The 13675-nt window shown below is 35.8% G+C and overlaps 1 protein-coding gene across 2 annotated transcripts in view; it reads right to left on the bottom strand.

Annotated features, from left to right (window-relative positions):
- The window catches only part of LOC100257130 (probable starch synthase 4, chloroplastic/amyloplastic), a 58240-nt gene that overhangs the window by 42599 nt on the left and 1966 nt on the right, over nucleotides 1-13675 (bottom strand). For both annotated transcript variants that reach the window (XR_786751.3, XM_002274680.4), the window contains exons 2-4: nucleotides 12008-12254; nucleotides 1201-1282; nucleotides 25-1090 (exon numbers count right to left, since the gene is read on the bottom strand). Coding sequence is in view for 1 of the 2 variants with exons in the window: in XM_002274680.4 (XP_002274716.1) it covers nucleotides 25-1090; nucleotides 1201-1282; nucleotides 12008-12254 (1395 nt within the window). In the remaining variant the exon portion in view is untranslated. The remainder of the gene's footprint in view (nucleotides 1-24; nucleotides 1091-1200; nucleotides 1283-12007; nucleotides 12255-13675) is intronic.

Raw genomic sequence — 13675 nt, 5'->3', positions numbered from 1 at the left:
AAAATACAACTTAATAATTAGTACCGTTTTGGTGATGATGTCAACTTGAGAAATATAGCCACAGCTTCATGCTCATTCGTGTCCTTGCACACCAAGTATGCATCACGAATACGTCCATCTCTCTTCCACACCATTTCTCTCAACAGCTTTGCATCATTGGCTGATATTTTCTTCTCAAGCAGCCAACCATCAATAATAAGTAATAAACGACTCCAAAAGTCCCAAGGCATATCATCCACAGGTTCATTTAGTGCCCTTCTCTTGCTCTCTTCTTTCAAATTATTAAGAGTATCTTGAAATTCCTTTATAGATTCTTGATATAACTTAACATAAGAAAGTATCTCTTCATCAGACCTGTCAAGACGCTCTTCCAATAGTTTTATTTTTTTTTGCATTAAATCATTATATTGTTGCATTTTTTCTGATGATAGCTTATAAACATTAGCTTCTTCAAGAGATTCTTCCAACATATCCACCTTCTTCCTGAGCTCCTGGTTTTGCTCCAGGACCAAAATTGCTTTATCTGCTTGGTCGGTTGCTCTATCTAGAAGCACTTGCAAATTTTCTACCCTATCCCATAAGTTCTTGCATTCAAATTTTAGAGTAGAAAGTTTTGAAACATCTTCTTGAGAAGCTACAAGTTTAAACTCCAATTCCTTCAGAGCAGACTCCAAAAATGAACGTTCTTTCTCTAGCATTACCACACGTTTGTCTGTTTTTTGGACATGACTAAGTTCCTCCTTAAGTGCTAAGATATCATCCTTCAGGGACACATTCTCTGTCCTCAACAAACTAAGCTCCTTGCCGAGAGAATGAACACCATCAAAAGCTTTATTCCAATTCTCGTGCATATCAGCTCCACTTCCCTCAGTAACACCCCTATGAGACAGTTCATTCCTCAGGTTAACCAACTGTTCCTCCAAGATTTCCACATGTATCTTCTCTTGGGCAGCAACTTTGATCCGTGCATTTGTCTCTGCCAATCTCATCTCCAAAATATTAATTTCTCCTTGAAGAGCATCCTTCTCAGTGAGAATTTTTTCAAGATCTTGAAGTGCACGAACCCTAGCTTGGTTGAGAAGAAGGATATCTAACATATTGAATAAAAACAAAGTAAGTGTACACATATTCTCTGCAACACAAAACAAATTAAACTAAAGCATATTAAAAATATTCAAGTATAGCAGAAAGATGTCCTACTTTTCTCCGCATTTTTTAGCATGCCTACCAAATCCTCGAGTTGAAAACTTGAAAGCTGTTCTCCACTTTTCACATTTATACCCTGTATGTCAGACAATAGCTTCATAAAAATTTGCAATGTTTCTCTTCTCTTTCTGTTAATCATGTAATCAAAGACCAGAAAGTTATTTTCTAAGATGAATAAGAGTGTCATAATGACACAGATAAACCAAATATCTAGTATGGACAATAAGCAAAAGAAAAAAACAAATATATAGCTCTATCGCATGCAGATCCTCTTTCACTATTCAGCTATTTCTGGATCTGTATCTTTTACTGCTCAGAGGTCCATTTAAATAGGTAATATACTTGCTTCCAACAAACCATAACTTCCAATAGATCAAACCACAAACAGAGCACTTGGCCCCCATTGTGTAGCACTGTCAAGCCCTGGTTCTTACTCTTTGTTTAACTACATCTTCGAAAGGTTCTAAAATTCATTATATCCCAGCCCTCAACCATGTTGACACACTACCTCCACTAATCCATTACTGCCAAAGCGAACTCCCACCCCCATTGAACTACCATCATCAGCACCTCTTTCACCAAATCATCTTCTCCATCCCCCAACACAACAAACCACAAACCCCCACCCTGAACCCCCCACAACCAAATTCTGCTACCACAATAGCCATTACTCACACCAATGCAACCCCCACAGCCATACCAGCAATGCTACAACCACTATTACTTAGAGGCAGAGCCTCCAAACAAAAACTGGAACTTAATATACTCTATCCTAATAGAGTTTTAACTGTTATATAGCACTATTTGACAAGGTTCATAGTATCATATTATAGCACCAATCGAGCTTAGTAGATGCACTTGTAACCGAGTGGAGTATTAAGATGACTTGATTGAATTTCTGGTGTGTTGACCAGAGTAGGCCTCATCTTCCACAGGCGGGATAGCTGAAGCACATATATTTCTTTTGCCCAACAAAAAGAAACAAAACGACAAAAGGTAATCATCTCCAGGTTCTAGAAACAAGGAAAATGGTTATACAACCTCATATTTCCTTTGTTTTCCTCTATTGATTGGACAGTGGAGCATACAATATTAACAGCAAAATAAAATTTTCAACGCTACTTTTTCCAATATGAAGTGATTATAGATTCTTGTCTATTTTGCAAGATGTCACATTCCAGGGGATATTCGATTGAATTTATGATATGTACTATTTGGCTTATATAAAATGATTATTTTCAGACACAATATCTATAAAATGATTATAGATAGTGATGTAGGACAACCCTAGGATGGTTGCCTACACTCAAGGGTAGGTGGGCTAGGGTTTTATTTTTAGGGTGTAAGGAGAGGAACAAGGAATAAACTTTATGGTAGAGAAAATTATAAGATAAGAAATAGAGAGAAAGAAGAAACAATGAAGAAAAAATGGAAAACCTTAGAGTCTCACTAAGGCCTTCTAGGAGTCTCACCTAGAAGAAAATCAATGGAGTCTCACCATTGAGGGTTGCAACCTTGCCATGAAAGAAAGTATAATATTATTCATCAAAATTCATTCCTTTGATTTACATTGATTAGCCTATTTATAGGCTTCTCTAAGAAATCCAAAGTCTACTAGGACTCTAATAACCTATCATGACTCAAATTCTAATTATATTATAACTCAATTTGCTAATCCTAATTAGACTCCAATAAATATTAATCCTAATTTAATTCCAAGTAATAATAATCCTACTTTAATTACAACTAATACTAATTCCCTTTCTTGATATATATCTTGAATATTCATCCTCATCAGATAGTCTCCAAACACATATCACATAACAATGATCCAAAGTCACAGATAAGGCTACAACTCGCAACTAAATGATGACTTTAAAACCTTAAAAAGATTCACTTCAGAAAAATCACAATAAAGATCGTAAAACCATCCTTTCTATAACCCAACATCAGCATAGATAAGACCTTTTACTGTATTGGCAAACTTACCTGAATTTAAATGCCTCACCTGGATGAAAAATGAATATGGTATCTTCTTGAAAATTAAACAACAATGGATAGTTGAAACTACTTCCCACTCTTAACCTTGGCTAAGTATTGCATATGATAACTTAAAAGTAATCATCATCTACTGAATACTACAACCATTATGTATCAAAAAGAGCCAAATATAACGAATAAAAAATTTAAAGAGTTCAATTCCTTTAGAAAAAGGAAAAGGTGCATGCTAATTAGGACTGAGTCCTAAAGGCAAGGTTGGGAGTGGATGATACAAAATGCCCTCAATCTTTTTGGCCCTGTTGCACCACAGCTTCTAATCTTGTAATACCTTGTTCAATTTGTTATTTTAGATACTATTATCTCAATTAATTGAAGAGGATGTTATTATTTTAGATATAATTAATTCCCTCTTGGAGCTCACCTTGATCTACGATCAACCCACCTAAGATCTATGAGAACCCTTTGTAACGATCCACTCCCAATTGTGTATTTATTATCCGCTTTGGGCCCAAAGGGGCTCTCATTGCTTCAAAATGCATCTACAAGGTTAAGAGAAACCCATACATATATAGCACCAGGAACTTTTCCCTTACTTTATGTGGGATATCACAATAACCACCCCCCACCTACCCCCTAATGTAAACAAAATGTCCTTATCGTGTCCCACAAGATTATGGGACTAAACAAACAAACATCCCTTATAGGACCAAACAAACTCTCACACTAGAGTCAAGGATCCACTTTAATACCATTCGTAACGACCCGCTCCCAATTATATAAATATTATCCGTTCTAGGCGCAAAAGAGATCTTACGACTTCAAAACGTCTACAAAGTTAAGAAAAGTCCATGCACATACAATGTCAAGAACTTTTTCCCTTATTGGATGTGGAATATCCCTTCTCGTTTTGACTAGCCTGAGTCCTAAGAGATTTTGAAATCCTTTTCTAATCCCAAAGATGTTAGCGAAACTTTTCAATTGATCAAATTTTATGGGGATTAGACAAGGAGCTTACAAGTGACAAGCCTGAAAAAAATTTATGAATCCTAAATAATTATGCCACATTTAACAACTATTACAATTCATACAAAAAAAGCTTAAAAACTTCTTACATTTGTGACAATTTATTAGGAAACATTTTTTCAACTAAAAACAAAAGCATATTTGATCTCAAAAGAATAGAGGTCCACCCCTAATAACATAATCTAATCTTCAATTGATATAGAAATTTTCTCAACTAACCACATGAAAAAACCAAATAGATGAAATGGACAAAGTAGCTACCCATCTTTCCTATTAATGGGAAAATGAAAATCATATTGAACACACCAAAAAGAAGCATCACTTTGGTCAACAGGATGTATATAAGAGATCATCAACAAAGAGGTAGCCACATGACTTAACCTCTAATTCTTCTATATACACAAAAAGAATCCTTATCCAAAACAAAAAGAAAAAAACTATAAGTGGATGTTCTCTCAATATCGAGATGTTACTTGTCTCCTTTCAAGTGTTCCTAGAAGAAACCTAAAGGAAGTTCTATATAGAGAGGGATAATCCTAGCTATCATGGAGGTTATTTGGCCCTACCACAAAGAATGTATACAAAGTATTATCTACAAAGGACTAGCTACCCTTCTTAACCTCTAAATCTTCTGTATCCAAGAAAGGATCCTGTACAAAATAATTCCTTTTTATTCCTTTGAATAATTTTGTAAAGGAATATAGGGAGACATCTTACAACATACAATTAGGAAATTACCTATTCTAGGTTAGTAAAACATGCAATAACTCATGAGTCAAATTTACAAGAATTGGAAATTAAATAATATACAATCAGATTCATGGTATATTTGTCAACTTTCCCATTAAGAGGGAATCGGCCCATGACCTAGGATATTAGTCAACTTACATATTAAGAAAGAATCAGCTAAAGATTCATCATCCCCCATCAAGCTGGTGAAAAGATATTTTGCATTCTAAGCATGTCAACAATCTGAAAAGTTGTAGATCATGATGCACTAGATCATGAGCTATATTTATGGCCACTTTATTATCACAATATAACGTCAGCAACTCCTTTACTTCTACTTTCAAATCTGAAAGTATTATTTTCAACTAAAGCAATTCCCATTTCCTATCACCCATAGCCCTAAACTTTTCCAGGCACTAGAGCAAGCAACCATCAGTTGTTTCTTATTTTTCCATGTAACTAAATTGCCTTCTAATACACAATTTAGGATCTTCCATTGCTAGTGGTGATGCTATTCCCATCACATATTTCGTTTTTCCTTCACTTTTCAAAAATAGTTTGGGAGACTGGAACCACTCCATGAAACTCATTTTGTTAGTTATCACTATACATAGAGCCCTGGTTGGTGGGATTTGGGCTTAGGGTGGTTGAAATAATGCAAGATTCACACATCCTCAATAAAACTAGTTAAAAAAATGCAACTAATAATTGAAAGACTAGTTATACAGGCCAAAATAGGTATCAGCGGTGAAGGACAAAACCCTTAGAAGTTTACAATGAAGGCAAACACAAAATAAGGGTGCCAATAAAGGCCCAAAATGAGATTAGGTTAACCTAACCCACTGTAATACCATGTAGGAAAATAATTCCTTTGAATAACCATATACAAGAATAAATAGAGACAAAATACAATAAAAAAATTATTCTTATAGTATGCAATAAGGAAATTACCTATTTTAAGTTAGTAAATCATAGGTCAAATTTACAAGAATAGAAAACTATAAAATATACAACTAGATTCATTAGATATTTGTCAACTTTTGCATTAAGAGGGAATCAACACATAATCAAGGATATTTGTCCAAATTTCTTATTAACACAGAATCAACCAAAGATCTTCAACAGATCCTTTATCCAAAACAAAGAAGAGAAAATCATGAAGTTTTTATCATTGTTAACATATTCCTCTTCTCCTTTCAAGGGTTTGGGAGGAGCCCTAAAATGAAATCTCTAGAGGGATCATCCTAGCTATCATGTGGATTATATGGTCAAAGAGGAATAACATGATATCCAAGCACAAGAAAGGATTTGTGATTGACTTCTATGGGAACATCTGTTATCTCACTACTCCAAAGATGGTTTCTTCAAGGTCCCAATTGCTAAAATCTTGCTACATTTTAGAGATCAATATATCATTCTCATACGAGGTAATGTTTGTTAATATTAATAGTGAGTTCCTCTTACAAATTAGTCTAAAGGTAAAATTGCAACTCGAGCAAGTTAATCGGGTAAGAAGCTAACCTAAGACCCAATGAAGTGGTGGATGAGAAAAGAAGGTCAGGGGAGGAAGGGGTAGTCTTCAAAATCGATTTTGAGAAGGCCTATGATCATGTGGATTGGGGCTTTTTAGATCATGTGCTACAAAGGAAGGGGTTCAGCCAAAAATAGAGATCTTGGATAAGGGGCCGTTTGTCTTCATCAAGTTTTGCAATCCTAGTTAATGGGAATGCAAAGGGTTGGGTTAAGGCCTCTAGAGGTTTGAGACAAGGAGACCCCCTTTCTCCTTTTCTTTTTACTCTAGTGGCAGATATTCTAAGTAGGTTGATGATCAGAGCAGAGGAAACTGGGATAACTGAGGGTTTCTTTGTGGGGAGGGATAGGACTAGAGTGTCTTTGTTACAATTTGCTGATGACACCATCTTTTTCTCTAAAGCCTCTATGGAACATCTTCAAAACCTCAAAATTATCCTTTTGGTTTTTAGGCAAGTATCTAGTTTAAAAATCAACTTAGAAAAAAGCACCATTTCAGGTATTAACACTAAGCAGGAGTTGTTGTCTAGTTTGGCATCGGTTTTGGATTGCAGAGTGTCAGAGTGGCCTTTGTCTTATTTAGGTCTTCCATTGGGAGGGAACCCAAAGACAATAGGCTTTTGGGATCCGGTGGTTGAGAAAATTTCGAGGAAACTGGATGGTTGGAAAAAGGCCTTTTTGTCTTTGGGACGGAGGATTACTTTAATTCAGTCTTGTCTGTCTCACATCCCTAGCTACTTCCTCTCCCTCCTTAAAATCCCAGTATCAATAGCTTCAAAGATTGAGAAGATGTAAAGGGATTTTCTTTGGTCTAGGGCGGGGGAAGGGAAGAAAGATCATCTTATCAGATGGGAGGTTGTTAGTAGACCAAAGGAGTTGGGAGGTTTGGGCTTTGGGAAGACTTCTATGAGAAATATTGCTCTTTTTGGGAAATGGCTTTGGAGGTTCCCTAGAGAAAGGAGTGGCCTTTGGCATAAGGTTATTGCGAGTATATATGGGACACATCCTAATGGATGGGACGCCAACATGGTGGTTAGATGGTCACACAGATGTCCTTGGAAGGCTATTGCTCAAGTTTTCCAGGAGTTTTCCCCTTTTGTCCGCTTAGTAGTGGGCAATGGGGAGAGAATTCGTTTCTGGGAAGATCTTTGGTGAGGCAACCAAACTTTGTGTTCTCAATTTGCTGATCTTTACAGAATTATTTCTATAAAAAACCTCACTGTCTCAAATGTCCTTGGCAATTCCTTTCCACTGTCTTGGAATTTTAACTTTCACCACAATCTTACGGATTCAGAAATTGATCTCCTTCAGAGATTAATGTCCTCCCTTAGTTATGTGTTTTTCTCTCCTTCTTCATCAGATTCAAGAACGTGGTCTTTGTCTTCGTCAAGATTGTTTTCAGTCAAATCTTTTTTCTTGGAGTTGTCAAAAGTCTCAAATCCTATATTGTTCTTTCCGGCCAAGTTCTTGTGGAGTTCAAAAGTCCCTTCGAAGGTTAAGGCCCTCACTTGGTTAGTAGCACATGGGAAAGTAAACACCAATGACAAGTTGCAATTGAGAAGACCCTACAAAGCCCTCTGTCCTCAATGGTGCATTCTTTGCAAAGGAAATGGAGAGTTGATTGACCACCTTTTTCTTCATTGTCCCGTTACCATTGGACTCTGGCACAAGTTGTTCAATCTAGCAACGTTGGTCTAGGTCCCTCCAAGGAGTTTTGAGGACATGTTGGTTATTACTTTTAAAGGCTTGGGGAACTCATTAAGAGGCAAGACACTTTGGCAAATCACTTGCCTTACTTTGATTTGGATGGTGTGGCAAGAGAGAAATAATAGGATCTTTGAGGATAAAGGAAGAACGGAAAAGATGTTATGGTATTTGATTCGGTTTTATTCTTCTCTATAGGCTTCTTGTACTGAAGCTTTTAGAGGAATTCCTCTAAATGTTTTACAACTCAACTAGATTGCAGTTTGCGCTTCAAATGTTTGAAGATTGTTGGGGTTTCTCTTTGTTTTTAGAGTTCTATTGTTGGGAGTTTTCTCCTTTGTTCAATTTGTGTAGGAAGGACCTCTCATCCTTCCCTTGGTTTTTTCTCCTTCTTTTGTTTCTTTTATCTCTCTTGTATCTGTTCTTCTATTAATATATTCTTCTTCGTTTCTAATAAAAAAAAAAAGACCAACCTAACTTCATCTCTAATTAGAGATTTGCCTAACATAGAGTTTAATCAATTTTAAATTAGCTCTTCAAGTTGCTCAAGTTAAAGAAAAAAAAATTTTGATTTTACACATTTTATGTCCATTACTACTCAATATATATGTATGCATTTTATTGAAAACAAGAATGTATTAGAAATGGATAAAACGAATACATAAAAAGAACGAGGAATCCTCTCTATATTTACAAAAGCTAAAAAAAAAAAAAAGATTGAAATAATCCGATATACTAATAACACCTATATATCTATGTAGAACAATAAGAGAAAAATCAAAACAAAACCTCTCAATCAACTAAGGTTTTAACCATCTTAACATCTATGAGGAATAACAACATTTCAATTTGATAAGATAAGAACAAATCTCTTTTCCTCAATATTCAAACCCTTATGACCTACACATGGAATGTCAATTGAGCTAAACAACATTAAAAGGGATGTCCTTTAATGTCGTGGTACAAGAGACCCAAAAAGATGAATAGAAATGTTAGATCCCAAATTGTCTCTAAAGCCCTAGCATTTCTTTCCCTCCACACAAACCATATCAACAAAAGACAAGCGATTTGCACAGGGTTGTGCCTTTAATAGAGCTTCCCAAACCCCTATATGAGATTAGTCATCATATCACATATGCTCTTGAAGGGACCCAATCTAAACTGGCTAATTTGAATAGCCTTTGCCATAGGCCCAAAGTCACTTACATCACTATATAGTTAATTGAATAAGTACAAAATAAAATTGTTTACAAAAAAATTAAATATACCTAAATATGAGTTTTACAAAACAATGCATCTATAACTATAGGTTAAACAATTTTCATGTCTTAGGTCGAGCTTTTAATTTGGGCTCAAGTTGATAGATTTTTAACCCAACCCAATCGAATTATAGGTCAAGTTCAAATTTCCCAACCAATTGAATTATATTTGGCAAGTTTTGACTTGGTTTGATATAATGCTAGGATTGAAGATAAATTTTGCAAAAGAGTGAGATGACCACATTAGGGAGATTGAGAGGGCAGCGAGATTGGCTTCTTTGCTTGGACAAAGGGTGGGTGATTATCCTTCTACCTATTTATGATTGCCTTAGGGTGCTATTTTCAAATCCTACTCAGCATGGCATTCAATGAAAGAGAATTTTAAGAAAAGGTTGACTTCTTGGAAGAATCATATTTGTCCAATGGAGCTAGATTGGCACTTAGTAGAAGTACACTTTCAAGCTTTCCAATTTATTTTATATTGTTGATAATCATTCCAAAGACAATTAAAAGTAGATTGAAGAATATCTAGAGAGGCCTCTTTTAAGGGAATCAAGTTGAGGGGAGAAAGCTTCATCTTATGAGTTAGTCAACCATGTGTACAAGTAAAAAGGACAGGGAGTTGGGAATCAGAAGTGTCTCTACCTTAAACAATGCCTTGCTTAATAACTAGTTAAAAAGAAATATGAAAAAGGCAAATAACTTTTGAAGGAGGGTAATAAAGGGCAAGTTTAGGTTGTTAGATGAAGGATAAAGTACACTAAAAGGTAGGAAGGCTTTTGGGATGGCACTCTAGAAAGTCATTAGAAAGAGACCTAGGAGTTCACAATTAGGCGGTTAATTTCAATGGGGAATGGGTTAAGGACCAACTTTTGCCATGCATACATTGGAACCCCTATATGTGTGGTAGAGGGAGATCAAGGTCATTGGAACCTCTGTTTTCATAGGCCTTTTCATGATTGGGAGCTAGCCATGGGGATATTGTTGACGAGGTAGATAGAATTGTTTGTAAGGGAGAGAAAAAGGGACATTCTTCAATTAAATCTTATGACAATTTTTTGTACACTACAAGGTTGAACTTGGTTCCTATAAAGGAGGTGTAGGACTCCATTTCACCTTTGAGGGCTTTTTTCTTTGCTTGGGAGGCTACTTGAGAAGATCCTTGGTATTGACCAATTGATGAAGAGAGAGTGGTCCTCGGTTAATAGATGCAAAGTATGTAAGATGGCTGAGAAGACAATAAGCCACATCTTTATTCACAGTGACAGTCAAGTTTTTAAAAGATCTTTTATTCGCAATTTTTAGATTTCAATGGGTTCATCCCAGTCCAATTAAAATCTCCTTCTAAGTTGGCAAATGAGGGGCTTGGATAAAAGGAGGAGAAAGTTGTGAAGATTGGATCCAATGCACCTGTTTTGGTTCTTGTAGAAAGAGAAGAATGAGAAAGTGTTTAAAAAGTAGTATCTTTTGGACAAAAGATTGAAAGAGTTCTTTGTCAAGTTGTTGTTAAAGTGTTTTGGAGCTCCTATAGGGTTGGAGTCTTACACTTTGTTGAACTTCTTTATGTTATCAGCTAAGGTTGTTTTTGTTGTTGTTATTGTTTTTTTATTAATTAATTAATTAATTAATTTACTCTTGGTTTCTTTCTCCTCGGTTAGAAGCTTTTGTATATTTTATTTTCCTATAAAAATAGATTTCAACCAAGTTTCTTTGCCTAGAAAAAAGGATTTCTAAACCAAGCTTGCATCTCCTTCTTAAAGCTCAATTTTGATAGTTGTTCTTTGAATAAACCAAGGAAGATGACGATGAGAGGTTTTATGAGTGGAGCCTTTTTTGAAGATGGCTACATTTGGGTTGACCATTGAGGTTGAGATCCAAGCCCAAATAGCATGCCTAAGAATCTTCTTAGGTATCCCAAGATCAACGCGGGTCAAGGAGATATGATCGTTGGGTGAGGAGGATTGGGGACCTCACTAGAAATATGGGATGTTTGTTTTCTTGGAGGTCTAAATCAGAAAATCAAATAATTGGCAGACTGGATAAAAAAGGAGCTATATTTTCAGCCTTGGTTGGGGAGCTTATGCACTTTGAGCTATTTGGACTATGGGTGTTGACTTTTCTTCTTTTTCTTCTTTTTTTTTTCATTCTATTTGTGCTGATGTACATGAGCTTTTGGAGGATCCCTTATCACTCTTTGTAGTTTTATATATAGCACTAATGTTGTTTCTTAACAAAAGAAAACAAATTAACAAATATAAGTTCTCTGTAATTGAACTTGACATCATAATTACATCGGGATGGTTTGAAGAAGGAACATGAATCATACTAGTGTTTTTATGAAGAATTTTTTCTTCGTTATCAAGAATCTCAAGAGTATGCCCAAAACATATATTAAGTTATTTACTCTTCGAGTAATCTTCTTGACTGGCTAGTATTCAATACAAAGTGACATCCACCAAGACAAATAAAACAAATCAGTTAAGAGAAAGGCAAAGTGATATGATCTGAATCCACATTATTTATCTCATTGGCAATATATTGCAATAGGAAATTACCAAAGGTGTCATCTCCTCTGAAACAGTTAGATGCTTCAAAGGATTATCATTGATATGCTCAATGGCTATATGTGAGTCGACATCAGCATCTTCATCGTCAGGTGTGGTTCCCTGATTCAAGCTTGAGACACCATCTGCCAAAGCATTCTCAGGTTCAGTGTCTTCATCTCCATTTGACTGGAAGTGTGAATTTGTTGGACGCCGGTCAGGGGAAACTTTCTTTGTCTGCTGTCTCTTGTGTTGGGAACTGCACAAATTTCAATAATTGAAGTGCAAAAATTATAATAAAAAACCACAAAAAAAGTTTGATCCAAATATATAAATCCATAAGTACAAATATAATATGTATGCATGAACATATGAATTATATTATTAACTACTAAAGTTAAAAATTAAGGAGGTGGCTGCTGCAATGGGAAAGTAGATCTTGAAATAGTTTAGAGATCCTAATTGAATAAATTTTAGCCATCTAATTTGCACAGTCTTCTCTCAAAGAGATCTCATCTTATTGTATATGTTGAAGATGTGACAGAAGTCAAATAACTACCACTCTTATAATCTCTCTTTGGTGATGATAACAAAAAATTAGAGTAGAATCTACTGATATATAATAATAAAGCAGAACTGTGCCCCCTAATTTTGATTATGGCTTTGATTGTTTTGCCATAAACTTCATAATGAAAATTGCTTTCCATATAGAATACATTTTCTGCCTCTGATACCATGTACCACATCTTACAATCAGGTTGTGTTACCGAGAGAGAGAGAGAGAGAGAGAGGGGTAAGTTTTAAGGAAGATGACAATATTTTGCAAAGTCATTTCATGCAAGACTGAAAAAAGGCCTTCCGATTTAACAAACCTCCTAATCTCACCCATCAAACTTCTCAAGTTCATCTCTGTTGCATCCCTTAACAACTGCCATCAACTTCCACTCACACTGCCAGCACCAACAACCACACCTAACCACCCAATCTACCCACCATTGCCACTGTCTTTCTCTTTGCACCTCAATAACCTCCAACTACCTTATGCTATTATTTCCTCCCTAAAACATTTCTATATGGAACAATTATGGTGAAGCTAATCAATGGTTTTTCCTTCAATCGGTCTTTTCTCAAGCTACAATCCCATCGAAGTCTTTTTTTTTTTTTTTGATAGGTAAATAAAGCAAATATATTAAAAGCGCTTGAAAAAGGCATAAAAAGTACACACGTAGTATACAAGTAGCAGCCGAATACAAGCAAAAGGAAAGAGAGACAACAAACCAATACCCAAAACAAAATCCTTCACCCTACAACCTAGAAAAACTTCAAACTTTACAAACACTTGGGTGAGTAACAAACCGAAGGAACCCACTACTACCTCATCCACTCTTCAGAAAGCTGAACCCCTAGACCCTAGGCCATCCAACAACAACCCCAAAAACACAACCTACAAGATCACTTGCAAACCAACTCCCAATTACTGCTTCATTCTCTCTCTATTTTTTGTTTGACTTGTTGTAATTTTTTTTTTATAAGTGAGCATAAATTGTATTAAAGGGCAAACCGCCACAAAGCATACAGGGGGTATACAACGTAGCCACACCCAAAAAACAAAAGAAATAAGCAGCCTCACCGGCCCTTAAGTAGCCGCTAGCCACTCCAAAAAGACTAAAAGCGAAGAGG

Source organism: Vitis vinifera, chromosome 10 (genome assembly GCF_030704535.1).
Source record: "Vitis vinifera cultivar Pinot Noir 40024 chromosome 10, ASM3070453v1".
Taxonomy (NCBI): Eukaryota; Viridiplantae; Streptophyta; class Magnoliopsida; order Vitales; family Vitaceae; genus Vitis; species Vitis vinifera.
Note: the sequence above shows the minus strand (reverse complement) of the source record. Positions and strands in the feature narration are given on the sequence as shown.